Here is a 12,254-nt window from a genome sequence, read left to right on the forward strand (position 1 = left end):
TCACACCCTGCAAGGTTCTTGAATCCTTCATAACGGTTTTAACCGTTCTTACCGACTGGTCGCAGCTCCAAACCCCCGAGCTCGCCGAGCAAGAGCCTCATGGCGTGAGGCTGAACATCATTCGACTGTTATTCACGACCTCACCGCACGCAACAAACCCTCTACAGCTATTCTCCGGAACGCACCGAGAGCTGGGCATTTTCCTTTTCGTCATCTCAGGACAAAGTGATCGCCGAGCACGCGCGGGGAGACCGTTGCTTTTGTCACCGCCAACATGGGTTCCCTCAGGACTCTGTTCCTGAGCGTATATGCCTCGAATGGCATTATAAGGACGTTGTTTCTACCACTATGTTACCTCACACTATTCAGTCCATTCATACTTGTTCTAGCTTGGTACTTTGGTCTTGGTCAAACTCTTGAAAAAGCTATACCCGAAGACTTCTCCTGGTTCGATCTATTACCTACGTTTGCGATTTCGGCGGTCTTCGTGTTACTACCTACGAGGCTGCTATCAAGTTCGGGAAAAGTTGTCAAAAGCCAAGATGGGAAGAGACGGGTACAATCGCTGCCATACTGGATCCCGGGTGTACGTCATCTTTGGAGCATTGTTTTTGGAGGCGAGGAGTGGTTGAACGGCGTCCGGTAAGCGTGTTGATAATGCCCGTTGGGTTGATCTGACTGGCAATAGGGATTCTGCAACTGCAAGCATAGTGGCATACAAGGCAGCTGGGACCAAACACAACATCTTGCTTTCAGATTCCTTGCTTGGCCAGATCTATAAGAACTTGCATAGTTTGGAGCTGCCAGACAGCAGCCAACTCGCTATTCTCCGAAACACTTTCAACCTCCCGAAAGTAATGGAGAGCCATTATCTTGAGATTCAGAACGAAATCAATCAGGTCGTGGAGACGGAGCTATACAAAGGTGTGGCCGAGGAAGGATTGATCAAAGCATCGCTGCGCATATTAACCGAATCGCTTCCGGACTTCGTTACATTCAACTCATCTATTGTCGACCAGATGCAATGGGAGCGCGTCTCCAACGTGGAACTTACGGATGGCACCTCTGAGGCCGAATGTGATCTGTTCACACTGCTCAACGAATTTTGTTGCAATGCTATTTTACCCCCAATCGTCGGAGCACAGTTTACAGAGTCTTATCAACTGCTTACTACTGATCTGGCAAGTTGCAACGAACGATTTTGGGCTCTCGCTCTCGGGTTGCCGCGATTGACGCCTGTTCAGGGCTTGCCGGGAGCAGCTCTGGCAAGAAAGAGATTGTTGAAGAACTTTGCAAATCTGTTTACAGAGTTGACACATCCACCAGTAAGGAGGGTACCAGACGATGACGAGAGCGTGAGCGGAGAGGAAGACACGGACGCTGACGTAGTCACTCCCCTTATAAAGCTTAACGAGCTATTCACCAAACATGAACTACCAGCCGAGTTACGAGCTTCTATCGGTCTCCATCTAGTACATGGTATCTACTCAGACGTCATACCACTTGTATTCTGGACGCTTCTTCACATCTACTCGTCATCCAACGCGCAAGACGTAAAGGCTCCAGAAGGGTCACCTCTCGAGAATATCAAATCAGAATCCAAGACCTGGGCTCAAGCTGTACAACCCCCATCAATACATCCGTCTTTTCCGGCACCACCGGAAATTCGCTTCGGCTCAGTGAAGGAAGCGCTGACTTCAAGTTCTCTACCTTATCTTCGCTCATGCATCAACGAAGCTCGACGTCTACATACCTGTTCCGCCAGCACATACAGAGTCGAGAAGCCACTCCATCTACAGGAGGACGGTCCTGGTGGGAAGGAGCAATGGGAACTAGAAACGGGTACATATATCGACATGGGTCTCTCTCAATCACTCATAAACTCGTCGTCAGCATTTCATGCCTCCCCAGAAACGTTTCGACCCAACCGCTTTCTCAACACTCCCGTCTCGTCGTCTGTCTTATCGCCTGCCGATAGCTCTCAGTCCTACAAGACCGATCTCATCATCTCTATCGTATCAGGTGTCACCCAACTTTGGGAAATCGCGCCTGCGCCAAAGAAGAGCTTCTTCGATCACATCCAAGAAGCAGGTAATGAAGCGTCATTTGGTGCCGAGGCCCTTACTGCGGAGCAAAAGGCTGCTAAAGAGGAAGCGAATCGGGAGAAAGAGGATGCTAAGAGGAAAGAGGCCAGGTGGGTGTTTCCAAAAGCGGTTGATGGAGCGGTCACAAGGGTTCCTAAGGGGGATATCCGGGTCAGGATCAGAAGAAGGGAGGGTTTGCCTACTAGCAAGGTTGTGCGGAGGATTGGTTAGCGTTAAGACTGGGGCTTTCACCGGAGCCAACGTGCATGCATGACCAGCATACGGACGTACATAATAGCCGCACGATATGCGGCTGGCGGTGTCGAGAGAACTATATGGAAGACGTTGCGGAGCCGCGATAGTATGTGTCCGCGACTATTTGACCGGGGCACGGGCCGGTAAGGTAGCTACATGAATCGGACCGCTGTATATACGTACTCGCAAGCAAGCAAGCATCTAGGAAACAACAACATTGGACAAACCATCACCATCGACGATGAGAACGCATTCTGTCCCATGTTCGTGATCCACCCAGTCTTACAATTCACCCCAGCCCAAAGCCGAGCCTCTCCACCCAATATACCCACTTAACCTCAAGCTAAACTCTCTCCCACATCCCCATATCACATCCCTCGTACCTTCTACAGTTGCGATCGATCCCGATGTCCATTCTTTCGTACCGTGGTATCGCTACTTCGCAAATGCGCTGACGTCTCCTCCTCGTCAAAGTAGCGGTGAGGTGCCGCTCAACACCAACACACCACCAACGCTGAAACTTGAATCGTCTTCCCGCTTCCACGCGAAAGAGAAAACGCAAAGCCACATCATCATAACTGATCATCAGAGTCGAGACTCTTCGATGTACACGATAATGTATTGATTGTCACATTGGCATTTGTACACCGCAGGGCTATGAACGAAGTAGGACCGCAATGGGCGTTGGTGACCTGGTGTTCTGTTATCAGAGTTTAGAGTACAGATCGAAGTTTATAGCTTGGAGATCGTGATGGTGACTAGGGAGTACATCGGAGGTTGGAGACGTAGTCGGAGACTTTTGTGCATGGGTGTTTGGACGTTGGAAGGACGTTGTCGGAAGATGACCTCCGATCTTGGCTAGTTCTAGTGAAGTGCTCCAACCCCTGAACCTGAACGATTGTAGACCAGATGTTCGGACAGACCACGGGTTGCACGACGTCCAACGATATAATATGGCCTACTCCACAATTCTTCAACAGCAAGCACAACAGCTTCAGATCAGCCTTCCTAGCTCAGTGGTAGAGCGCGTCACTAGTAATGACGAGGTCGTCAGTTCAATTCTGGCGGAAGGCATTACTTTTTGTTCATATCACGGACGTAGCCTGTCCGAGGACAAGCATGAAAGTACTGTGCGGATAGTGGTGGTGTGAATCTCATCCGTCGAGGCATTCCTCGACTTGACTTTGAACATTTTTTTTTTTCAAATTTGTACCATGCCACTATACTCTCGCATGTTCACACTGCTCATAGAACACCATCTTCATGATCAAAGGGTGCCATAGCTCCACCCCAATTCTATAGATTTCACGATGCGCGAATGTTGACTGCAGCATCCAACGCACGATGTAGGCATGGTCACGACTGCAATCCAGTCGTCAGGATTGGACCGCCATACCACAGACACGATCAAGAACGCATGGCAGTAGGTATGAATTTGGAACTCATCAATGTCATTTCCATGATACTTTTCCCGCATGACCTGTTAACACCAGATGCGGATCGTACCCCATGCACGCCATCACTGCCGCGGGATCGCATCAAGGGCCATGTTTATCTTTCATTTGTAAACACAAACACCTTTGGAATGCCGATATCATGCCGCGGAAAGTTGAAAAGACCCAAGAACCCCTTGCCTATCCAACAAGACCTTAAACCTGCTCAAGGACGGTCTCCTTGAACTCACGCTCAACCTTCTGGCCAGAGTCATCCTGGCTTGACTCGCCGTGGAGACCGAGGAGGGCACCAAGGTCGAACTTGGGTGCCTTGAGGAGCTTGACCTTTCGTACGTGTACCTGTGTTACGTTAGCCTGTGTCATACACCGTTGTGCTGTAGACCACATACGTTCTGGAGAGGGTAGATGCCCTGGGTGGCCTTCTCGATCTCGCGACCGATGACCTCGGGGATGAGCTTCTGGGTAAGCTGGGCGAGGGTGCATGAGCTGGCGTCGCGGGCCATGATCTCAACCATCTTCTTGCGGATGGCCCTGATCTGGGACGACTGGGCGTATGTGGTCTTCTTGACCTGGTTCGGTCGTCGCTTGGTGAAGGCAATGCAGAAGAGGCGGAGGAGGTAGTCGTCGGTGGTCTTGACAACGACGTTGGCCTCGATGAGGGATTGCCACTTGCGGACGAGGGAGCGGAGCTTGTCGGAGGTGAAGTCGAGACCGTGGAAGTTGGTCAGGCAGTTCTTGCCCTGGACCTCGTCGACGCGGAGCTTGACCTTGCGGAAAGCGTGGTCCTCATCCTTCTGGAGATCGGCGAGCGAAACCTCGAATATCCGGCCCTTCAGAGCGTCGTTGGCGTTCTTGAGACCGGTGGTACGGTTGACGAGGGTCTTTCCGACACTACAAAGAGCGAAGAGTAAGCATTGAGTCCCCGTGTACAGCGCAGCGGGAATTCTTACTCTCGGACGGCGAAAGTTCCTGGGGCCTTGATGTTGTACCAGTCCTTCTTCGCGAAGGTGTCGGTCTTCTTCTTGAGACCCTTCTTTCCCTTTGAAAGACGCTTGTTCTTGCCGACAGCCATGATTGCGAGTCTTGTTGTCGGTAGTCGGGAGGGTGGTTGTCGCTGTCGATGTCAAAAGGCTGAGAGTCGCAAATTGGTGGTGTTCAAAATCCGTTAAGCGAGCCCAGTAGCGCATCACGTGTGCCAAGCCCCAAAATCGAGCGCGGTGATCAGCAACACCAACCTCCAATCGAATGCACATCATCTAGAAGATCCGTAGTGAACGGGTCCTTTCATGGCTGCTAAGCTGCTTGATCTCCTATGCGTCGCGATGCATGTGGAAATCCTGGAGTTGCGCCTTGCAAATTTGCAAGTAAACGTGTAAAGTGCGTGCGTGTTAATCATCACAGTAATGAACAGGGCACAGCAGAGAGAGGTGCTGCAGTTACATCATGGCAACGAAGCACTATCATAGTCGTCGTCGTCGTCGTCGTCGTCGTCGTCGCCGCCGCCATAGTATGGAGAACACATGGGGCACGACCAACTTCACGCCACAAATGCCTGGCAATGCAATGGAAACCAACAACATCGTTCACGGCAGGTCTCGGTCAAATCGGACACGTTGAGTAATGTACATGTGGTTACATTGTAGTGGCTCTAGATCCCTTTACAGTTCTTTCAGCTGTAACGAACAGACTAGACTACCCTTCGCACACGCTAGCGCCCCCATCCAAATTCGAGTCGCACTCATTCTCAGGTGTCCTCCAGGCAGTGCCAAGCATTCCACTCCATGTGGCAACAATGCGATCATGGCCGCAGCTGAATCGCTGCGTCTAGCATGACGAGACATACCCGCGCACACCACCCTCAATGATTCCTTCCCTCCTCTTTACATCTCGACATTTCACTGTCGTGACATAGATCTGCTGATCTGATCCCTGTTCATTCTCACTTTTGCTGACAGCAAAGACGATGCAGTGATAGTCAGATGGACTACCAGTCAAGCAGAAGATAGAATACTATCAACTTGCGATGCTCTGGGTCCAGATTACGGTACTTCAACTCATGGTAAGGAGCGTAAGCCTGGCTGGCGATTCGGTGATGGGGTTGGTGGGTGTTGTTGAAAAGACAAGTCCTTGTTGCATAACATCAAAGACTCATGCATGTCTGTTCATGTCCTGACATCAGATTGCTGCTGTTGCTCGCCATATGGATTCTGGTTTTGGCAAAACTTCTCAAAGTCAGGAAAGCTGATGTAGCCATCTAGAAGAATGTTAGCTTGTGCTGCTTCGTAGCAAGTGATTCGGTTCAGTGCTTACCCTGCTGCCTGTATTGCCTGACGTAGCGGTCACTTTCAGTCCTGGACATCGATGGCCTCTCAGAAGAATAGGCCGGTTCTGACTGCAGCCTCGACCGTGGAGTGAGCATTGGGCTTCCAGGTGGCGTCTCGCCTCGAGGTGTAGTAGGCGATGAGGCAACCTTAGCCAAGAGGATAGAGGCCTTGGTCGGGCTGCCCGATGTTGATGTGCCAGAATCCCGTCGAGAAGTTACAGGCACGAGTGTGGTGAGGCATGGCGAAGAAACAGTTGACGGTGTTAGAGGTGGCCGCCGACTTGCTGAGCGGGATCGTTGTGGCGCCTCGGTAGGTAGTGAGAAGTAGTATCGTGGGTGGCTAGACATGGCGAAGATGTGCGTCGATCGACAACGAGCGAATGTCAAAGTCGGAGAATTAACTGCGGTTTGGGAATTGAAGGATGACGGAGTGAGCGGGAGGGTAGTATAATAATGGTGTCCAAATCGCCTAGACGCTATTCACCCCATACTACCGAATGCACGTATGTATAGTGACGCCTCTGGCTGTTCCAGGCACCCTGGTCGACGCCAAGTGCATCAGCAGCCCGGAGCTCCCCACTCGACATCGCTGGCTTTTTGGGCTAGTTATGCATGCCGAAGTGGGTACCGCCAGAAAACGTGGACGTTCAGAATTAGTGTGTTTGCAAGGGAGGTGTGCTGTCATGCTTTGACTCGCCCTGACTCGCCCCTGGTGCACACAAGACCACCTCACGTCCATTTCTCTAGTCTGGTAGTCTGCTGCGAGCTGCTGCAGGTGTGAGTTGGCCACCGCCGACGACGAGGCGGATGACAGACCTGAAACACTTTGTTGTGATGAAGCAGACACTGGCATTGTACCTAGGTAGCCAATTCGGAAAGGTCGATTTCGCCTTGGAGTGCGCTTACGGTGTGGCAGGTCATTCGTGTCGGCCGTTCCTGATTGGCATCGCGCAACTCGATCCAAGGCCTCGCCGGAAGAGCGGGAGTGCACTGCCATAGCGGCGCCGTCGCATCCTCAAACCATGGCATCGGCGGATGCAAGCCGCCATCCCAATGAACATCCGTCATGGCTGCGCGGTGATGACAGAACCAGCTCTGCCTTGTTACTCGCCCTGGAAACTGGGCGAGCCTTCCTTGCTGTGTATCAGGAACGTTCGAGGGGCACACGTATGCTTATCCGTAGCCTAAGTTGTTATCGAGTTCCAGACACCTCTACAGACCACCCTGCGGTTTGTGCGACAATGAGACAGGTACCGGACCTGCAATGAGCCTCATTCATATCGGCCACTTTGCTGGTGACGACATTGCCTCAGCTGAGGTTTCTATTTATGCAGTGTCATGCAATGCAGATGACAATCCCTTGTCATTGAAAGTCGAGAACGTTGCACTTGCAAGGGCATCCTTCCAACGCCTTCGTGCGATCCGGTTGGAGCATAAAGACACGCGAGGACACCAACGCGTTCGACACCGGTCGCTATTACCCACAGCCCTTCGATAATGGTCTCTCGTGTTGTGGATGTCACATCGGTAAAGTCCCTCCGTTGCATAGCCATTGAGGGGGAGACGCGTACCCGACATTCTACCGCTTAGGGGTACACGAGGGGTCGCAAGTCGCAATATATCATTAATACTTGAGACAATCGCAATCAGAGTGATATCCCTTGCACAACTGAGCATTCACTCATGTAGCAACAAACAAAGGGAGTTGGCGATGCAATAGTGAACGATTGCGAGTATTTTCTGGGGATAATTTCGAGCCATCCTGCTATCCCCGGATCTGCCCCTCACACTTTTGACTTTGCAACTAGAATGCCACAAAACGTAACTCTGTCGGCAATGCTTATGTCTGACTTGGTTCTGGAACGATTGTTACCTCGTCTCGCTCCACCTCCGCGTCAGCTGCTCTCACATGTTGCCATGCTTTCCATGAAGAGCGGGCAACGCTCCGATTTGATAGTCCTCATCCCAACGATGCCTTCTCAGCTGGCCGCCTAACACCGGACGTTCAACAAAACGCTGATAAGGGACCATGCCATATCTCTTTAGAAGCACAGTGCGGCCCTTCTTGTATATACACGAGAGATCCCATAGGCAGACCAACAGTTCACCTGTCCGTCCAATTTGAGAGGCAGATGCAGGAGCCGAAAGTTGTCTAGCATCATGCCGTGCTGCCCAGTCCGTCATTGTGTACATGCGATGTGGTTAGCCATGCCGACGTGCATGTCAAACCCGGGAAGCGGGTACCCCTCCACGCCGTCATAGCCGCGGCCGTTTACAGCATCTTTCCAATTCCGCATCCTCATCGACGATAGATTCCCATGTACTCTTTTCGGACCGGGTACGATCAGCCACTACAACCAAAGTTCGCATACCTTAGCTTTCCATGTTCCGAAGAGAACTCCCAGGCGTTGGTGTTTTCGTGACGATGCCGGGCCCCTCCTCAACATGACCCCTCACCACCACACCATCAGCTCAGACATCTTTGCCCCAAGTAATTCTCCGCAAATCCAGACACGCTTCGACGGCAGATCTCGCTGCCGATCCCTCCCGAATACTGAAACATATACCCGCTCACCACCATGCCGAGTAATTGCAGCTTCCTCCTTCTCGAGCGAGCGAGTAGAGAAGCGCTTGTCACTGCGGCAACGCAGAAACGGTCGCCGACAATGTGACGGGTTTACCGCCACTATCCAGACTGCACCGCACTCCACTTTGTTATTTCTTACAACTGACCAACCAACCAAATGGCACATATTTCTTCCTTCCACACTCGGGCAAATAAGAACACAATCTTCCCGGTCCACCTTGCACGATGAACTAACAGAACTACGGCGACATCATGGCGAAAGCAAAATTATCCACCACATTAAACCTCCATTTCCCAGAACCTGAAACATACCAAGGCATCTTAGTGGACATGTATCCATTTACAAGTGAACACATCCTCGCACAATCAAAGAAGCGGTCTGCAATAATGGTAAACTAGAAGAAGAAAAAAACGTGTACCAACACCAGCGGTCAAACTTCATAGCTAGCGGGCCGCTCCCGGCAATCAATCGGTGTCCTTTGCTCCGTTCACATTACCCTACCGACCAAGCTACCCTATTCCCCCACTTTCCCTACACCACTCACACGTGCACACAGCCCACCCACAAAATCCGACATCTAGACCCTGGATTCTACGTACGCTTATCCACATAACTCGTGTAACACACCGGACGGTAGATCCTGATCCTACCGTAATGCCTTTTACATGCATACGGTATCTGTCACACGAGACCATGCGCGGTAGGTGCGGGTAGGGCTTCGCGCGGGTGTCAAAAAAACCAGGGGACAAGGGCGATAGGGACCAGGCATGCTTGTATAGTGACAGCGATCACAATAGCTAGTAAGGGGATCGTTTGCGCAGACTGGGCTTAGTGTTGTAGAGATGCAGAGATGATGTGGGCTTTTCTCACGTGCAGATGCGAGTATGACTGGAATGGTGAGGTGGATACTGGGTCTTGGTGGGGGAGGGGGATGTGTGCGGTGAACGGTGGGAGATTTGACAATGGGAACGCGATATGCGTGCGTTTGTTTAGGTGGATACGTGTGCTGAGGGGGCTTGACAGTAAGCGATTGGTTGGAAGAAGGTGTTGTTCGCTTGTATGTTGTAGATTGAGCGTAAGCCTGGTGATTACTGTTTGAGTATGAAGGTGATGTAGATGATAGCAACGAATAGTCATGGTTTTGGGTTGCTATATTGCACCAAGAAGCATGAATGGTGGTAGAGCAGTGTGATCTTTGTTCTTTATTTTGTGTTTTGGCTGTACGGTTGGAGCCGCGATTTTCTTGACTATCATCACATTTCTTGGAGTAGACTTCTACAAAACAGCACTTTTTTCATTCGATGAACTGGTGCTTCAGTGCTGTAAATTGAAGTTAGTATCGACTCGTTCATGTAGATGAGGTTCACATGATTGCACTTACATCGACATCATCCCAACCACGACCCTTTACATTTGCCAACTCGTCCATCGACATGACATGACCGGTTGTGACTGTAAGTCCCATGTTAGCAATGCACAAGGGTATGAGAGTATATAAAGACTTACAGTAACCAGCTTGGATCTTGGCATCGATCTCAACGCGGCTATCCGCCGGAATCATGTCATCAGGAATAGGCACGCGCTCATGGATTGGAATACCTTGCTCGACAATAGCATCGTGCTTCATGTTGGACATGCTGAGCATTCTGTCAATCTTGGTGATACCAAGCCAGTGCAGGATATCGGGCATCAGAGCCTGGAAACGCATGTCCTTGACACCCGCGATGTTCTCAGTGCGCTTGAAGTACTCGCTGGCACGATCCTCGCCTCGCTTCCTGGCATTGTAGACAAGATATTTGGTGACCTCGCCAAGAGCACGACCTTCCTTGCGGAAGTAGATGACGACACCGCTACCACCCTTCTGGGCCTCCTTGACTGCTTCTTCAATACCGAAAGTGAGGTAAGGACGGCATGTGCAGATGTCAGATCCGAATACGTCACTTCCGTTGCATTCGTCGTGGATGCGGAGAGCGAGCTTTGCGCTGGGATCGGACATCTTTGCTGGGTCACCAAAGATGTAGACAGTCATACCGCCAATGGGAGGAAGGAAGAGCTTGATGTCGTGACGGGTGATGAGCTCAGGATAAGAGCCACCAGTCTCTTCGAAAAGTGTCCGGCGAAGAGTTCCCTCATCTTTTGGGTCCATTAGTCAGAGTAGAAAAGACTCCGCGATGATACGACTTACCAATATTGAAGCGCTCAGCAACACCAGGCAAGTACCATACAGGCTCAACTGCAACCTTGGTGACGGCAACTTCACCTGTCTCGTTCATGCAAATCTTACCGTCGGGAACAAGTCTGCCTTTTCGTACGCTCTCCTCAAGTTCTGGCACCTTCATGTGCGCTCTGGTAATGGCAATCGTAGGTCTGATCTCCACATCATCCTTGTCCATGGTCTCCTTGTACAGCCATGGTGCAAGATGTCCGTATGGATCCATGGCTACGATCTTCTTTGGATCACTCCATTGCGGGAAAGGACCGATCTTTGCAGCAGGCTCGGTGTTAGTGAAGTCTGGCTTGTGAGTGATGTCGAGGTTCTTGCTTGCTACAGCCAGAGCATTGTAGATGGAGTACGAGCCACCGTGAGCACCGATAGCTGAGATACGTTAGCTATAAGCCAATTTCTAATGCATTTCCTCTTTACGTACCGTTGCGTCTTCGGATAGTGTTCGCATGTCTTGAAACAACGACAGGGCCACGAACAGCAGGGTCCTTGGCACCCCATTGCATGGGCAACGGGTCGACACCAGCTTGACCAGGATATGAAGTCAAGATGATCTTTGAAATCTTGGATACACTCGTGCGACGTGGTTGAGCATCAGCATCTGAAGGTGGCTGCTCATACTGCTCGCTAACGGCTTCTACGGACTTGGACTTTTCTGGTTCGACACCATTGGCCTTCTCGCCGTCTAGCTTTCCACTAGCAGCTGCATCTGCTGCCTCATCCTTGATTTGCTTGATGCCTGCCAGCATGTTCACACGGCCGTTGATTTTGTCAACTGAAGCTGCCAGTACGGAGTTCTCCGATCGAAGGGCCTTGAGCCCTTCGAGGATCTCCTTAAGGACAGCATCGCTGGTAATGCTTTCAGAAGACATGTTTGCTATTGTTAATCTTTATACAAAGCAGTGCAAGCTCTCGGGTCTTGGGGAAAATAGCAATTGTGATTGCCGGGTTCGTGTCGGGACGTGAAACAAAGACCGGTGAGTGCCGATGGTGCGACAAACACACGATGATGTGGACGTAGGTAGCAAGGAGAGGCACAAACGCAACTTTGAACAGATATCAAAGGGGATCAGGAAGATCCAGAGAAGAGAGGAGAAGAAAGGAAGAGAAAGAGCAATGTGGTCAGATATTAGGAGCTCGCCGGCGGTGCCAGCACCACAGGACAGCTGACTATACACGTGCATGAGGCTCGGAGAGAGCGCTGATAGGAGCGGGGACGCTTATCGGCTATCGACGTATGCGGCAGCTGCAAGGGAAGCGACAGGGATCTTGGCGGTCGGAACCACGCGAGACTCGAGACGCATTCACCCCAAACTCGCGATTTCG

The 12,254-nt window shown here is 51.2% G+C and overlaps 4 protein-coding genes and 1 non-coding gene across 5 annotated transcripts; 2 read left to right on the forward strand and 3 right to left on the reverse strand.

Moving 5' to 3' along the window:
* Window positions 1–274: 274 nt before the first annotated feature.
* On the forward strand, window positions 275–2,315 carry J4E82_001810 (uncharacterized protein; the record flags this gene model as incomplete). The annotated part of the gene is made up of 2 exons (XM_051728118.1): window positions 275–642; window positions 689–2,315. The coding sequence occupies 2 exons, from the start codon at window positions 275–277 to the stop codon at window positions 2,313–2,315; spliced, it is 1,995 nt and encodes a 664-aa protein (XP_051592000.1).
* A 1,026-nt stretch (window positions 2,316–3,341) lies between these two features.
* Window positions 3,342–3,413, forward strand: J4E82_001811. The gene has a single exon. It is a non-coding gene; the product is annotated as a tRNA-Thr (tRNA).
* A 575-nt stretch (window positions 3,414–3,988) lies between these two features.
* On the reverse strand, window positions 3,989–4,865 carry RPS1 (ribosomal 40S subunit protein S1B; the record flags this gene model as incomplete). The annotated part of the gene is made up of 3 exons (XM_051728119.1): window positions 3,989–4,132; window positions 4,183–4,684; window positions 4,744–4,865. 3 exons carry the CDS (start codon window positions 4,863–4,865, stop codon window positions 3,989–3,991), a joined length of 768 nt encoding a protein of 255 aa, XP_051592001.1.
* Window positions 4,866–5,955: 1,090 nt separating this feature from the next.
* On the reverse strand, window positions 5,956–6,464 carry J4E82_001813 (uncharacterized protein; the record flags this gene model as incomplete). The annotated part of the gene is made up of 2 exons (XM_051728120.1): window positions 5,956–6,047; window positions 6,104–6,464. The coding sequence occupies 2 exons, from the start codon at window positions 6,462–6,464 to the stop codon at window positions 5,956–5,958; spliced, it is 453 nt and encodes a 150-aa protein (XP_051592002.1).
* A 3,554-nt stretch (window positions 6,465–10,018) lies between these two features.
* On the reverse strand, window positions 10,019–11,800 carry URC1 (putative GTP cyclohydrolase; the record flags this gene model as incomplete). The annotated part of the gene is made up of 5 exons (XM_051728121.1): window positions 10,019–10,024; window positions 10,086–10,156; window positions 10,211–10,837; window positions 10,890–11,300; window positions 11,353–11,800. 5 exons carry the CDS (start codon window positions 11,798–11,800, stop codon window positions 10,019–10,021), a joined length of 1,563 nt encoding a protein of 520 aa, XP_051592003.1.
* Window positions 11,801–12,254: the final 454 nt, after the last annotated feature.

This window comes from Alternaria postmessia (assembly GCF_024291825.1).
Source record: "Alternaria postmessia strain BMP 2775 chromosome Unknown scaffold_7, whole genome shotgun sequence".
Taxonomy (NCBI): domain Eukaryota; kingdom Fungi; phylum Ascomycota; class Dothideomycetes; order Pleosporales; family Pleosporaceae; genus Alternaria; species Alternaria postmessia.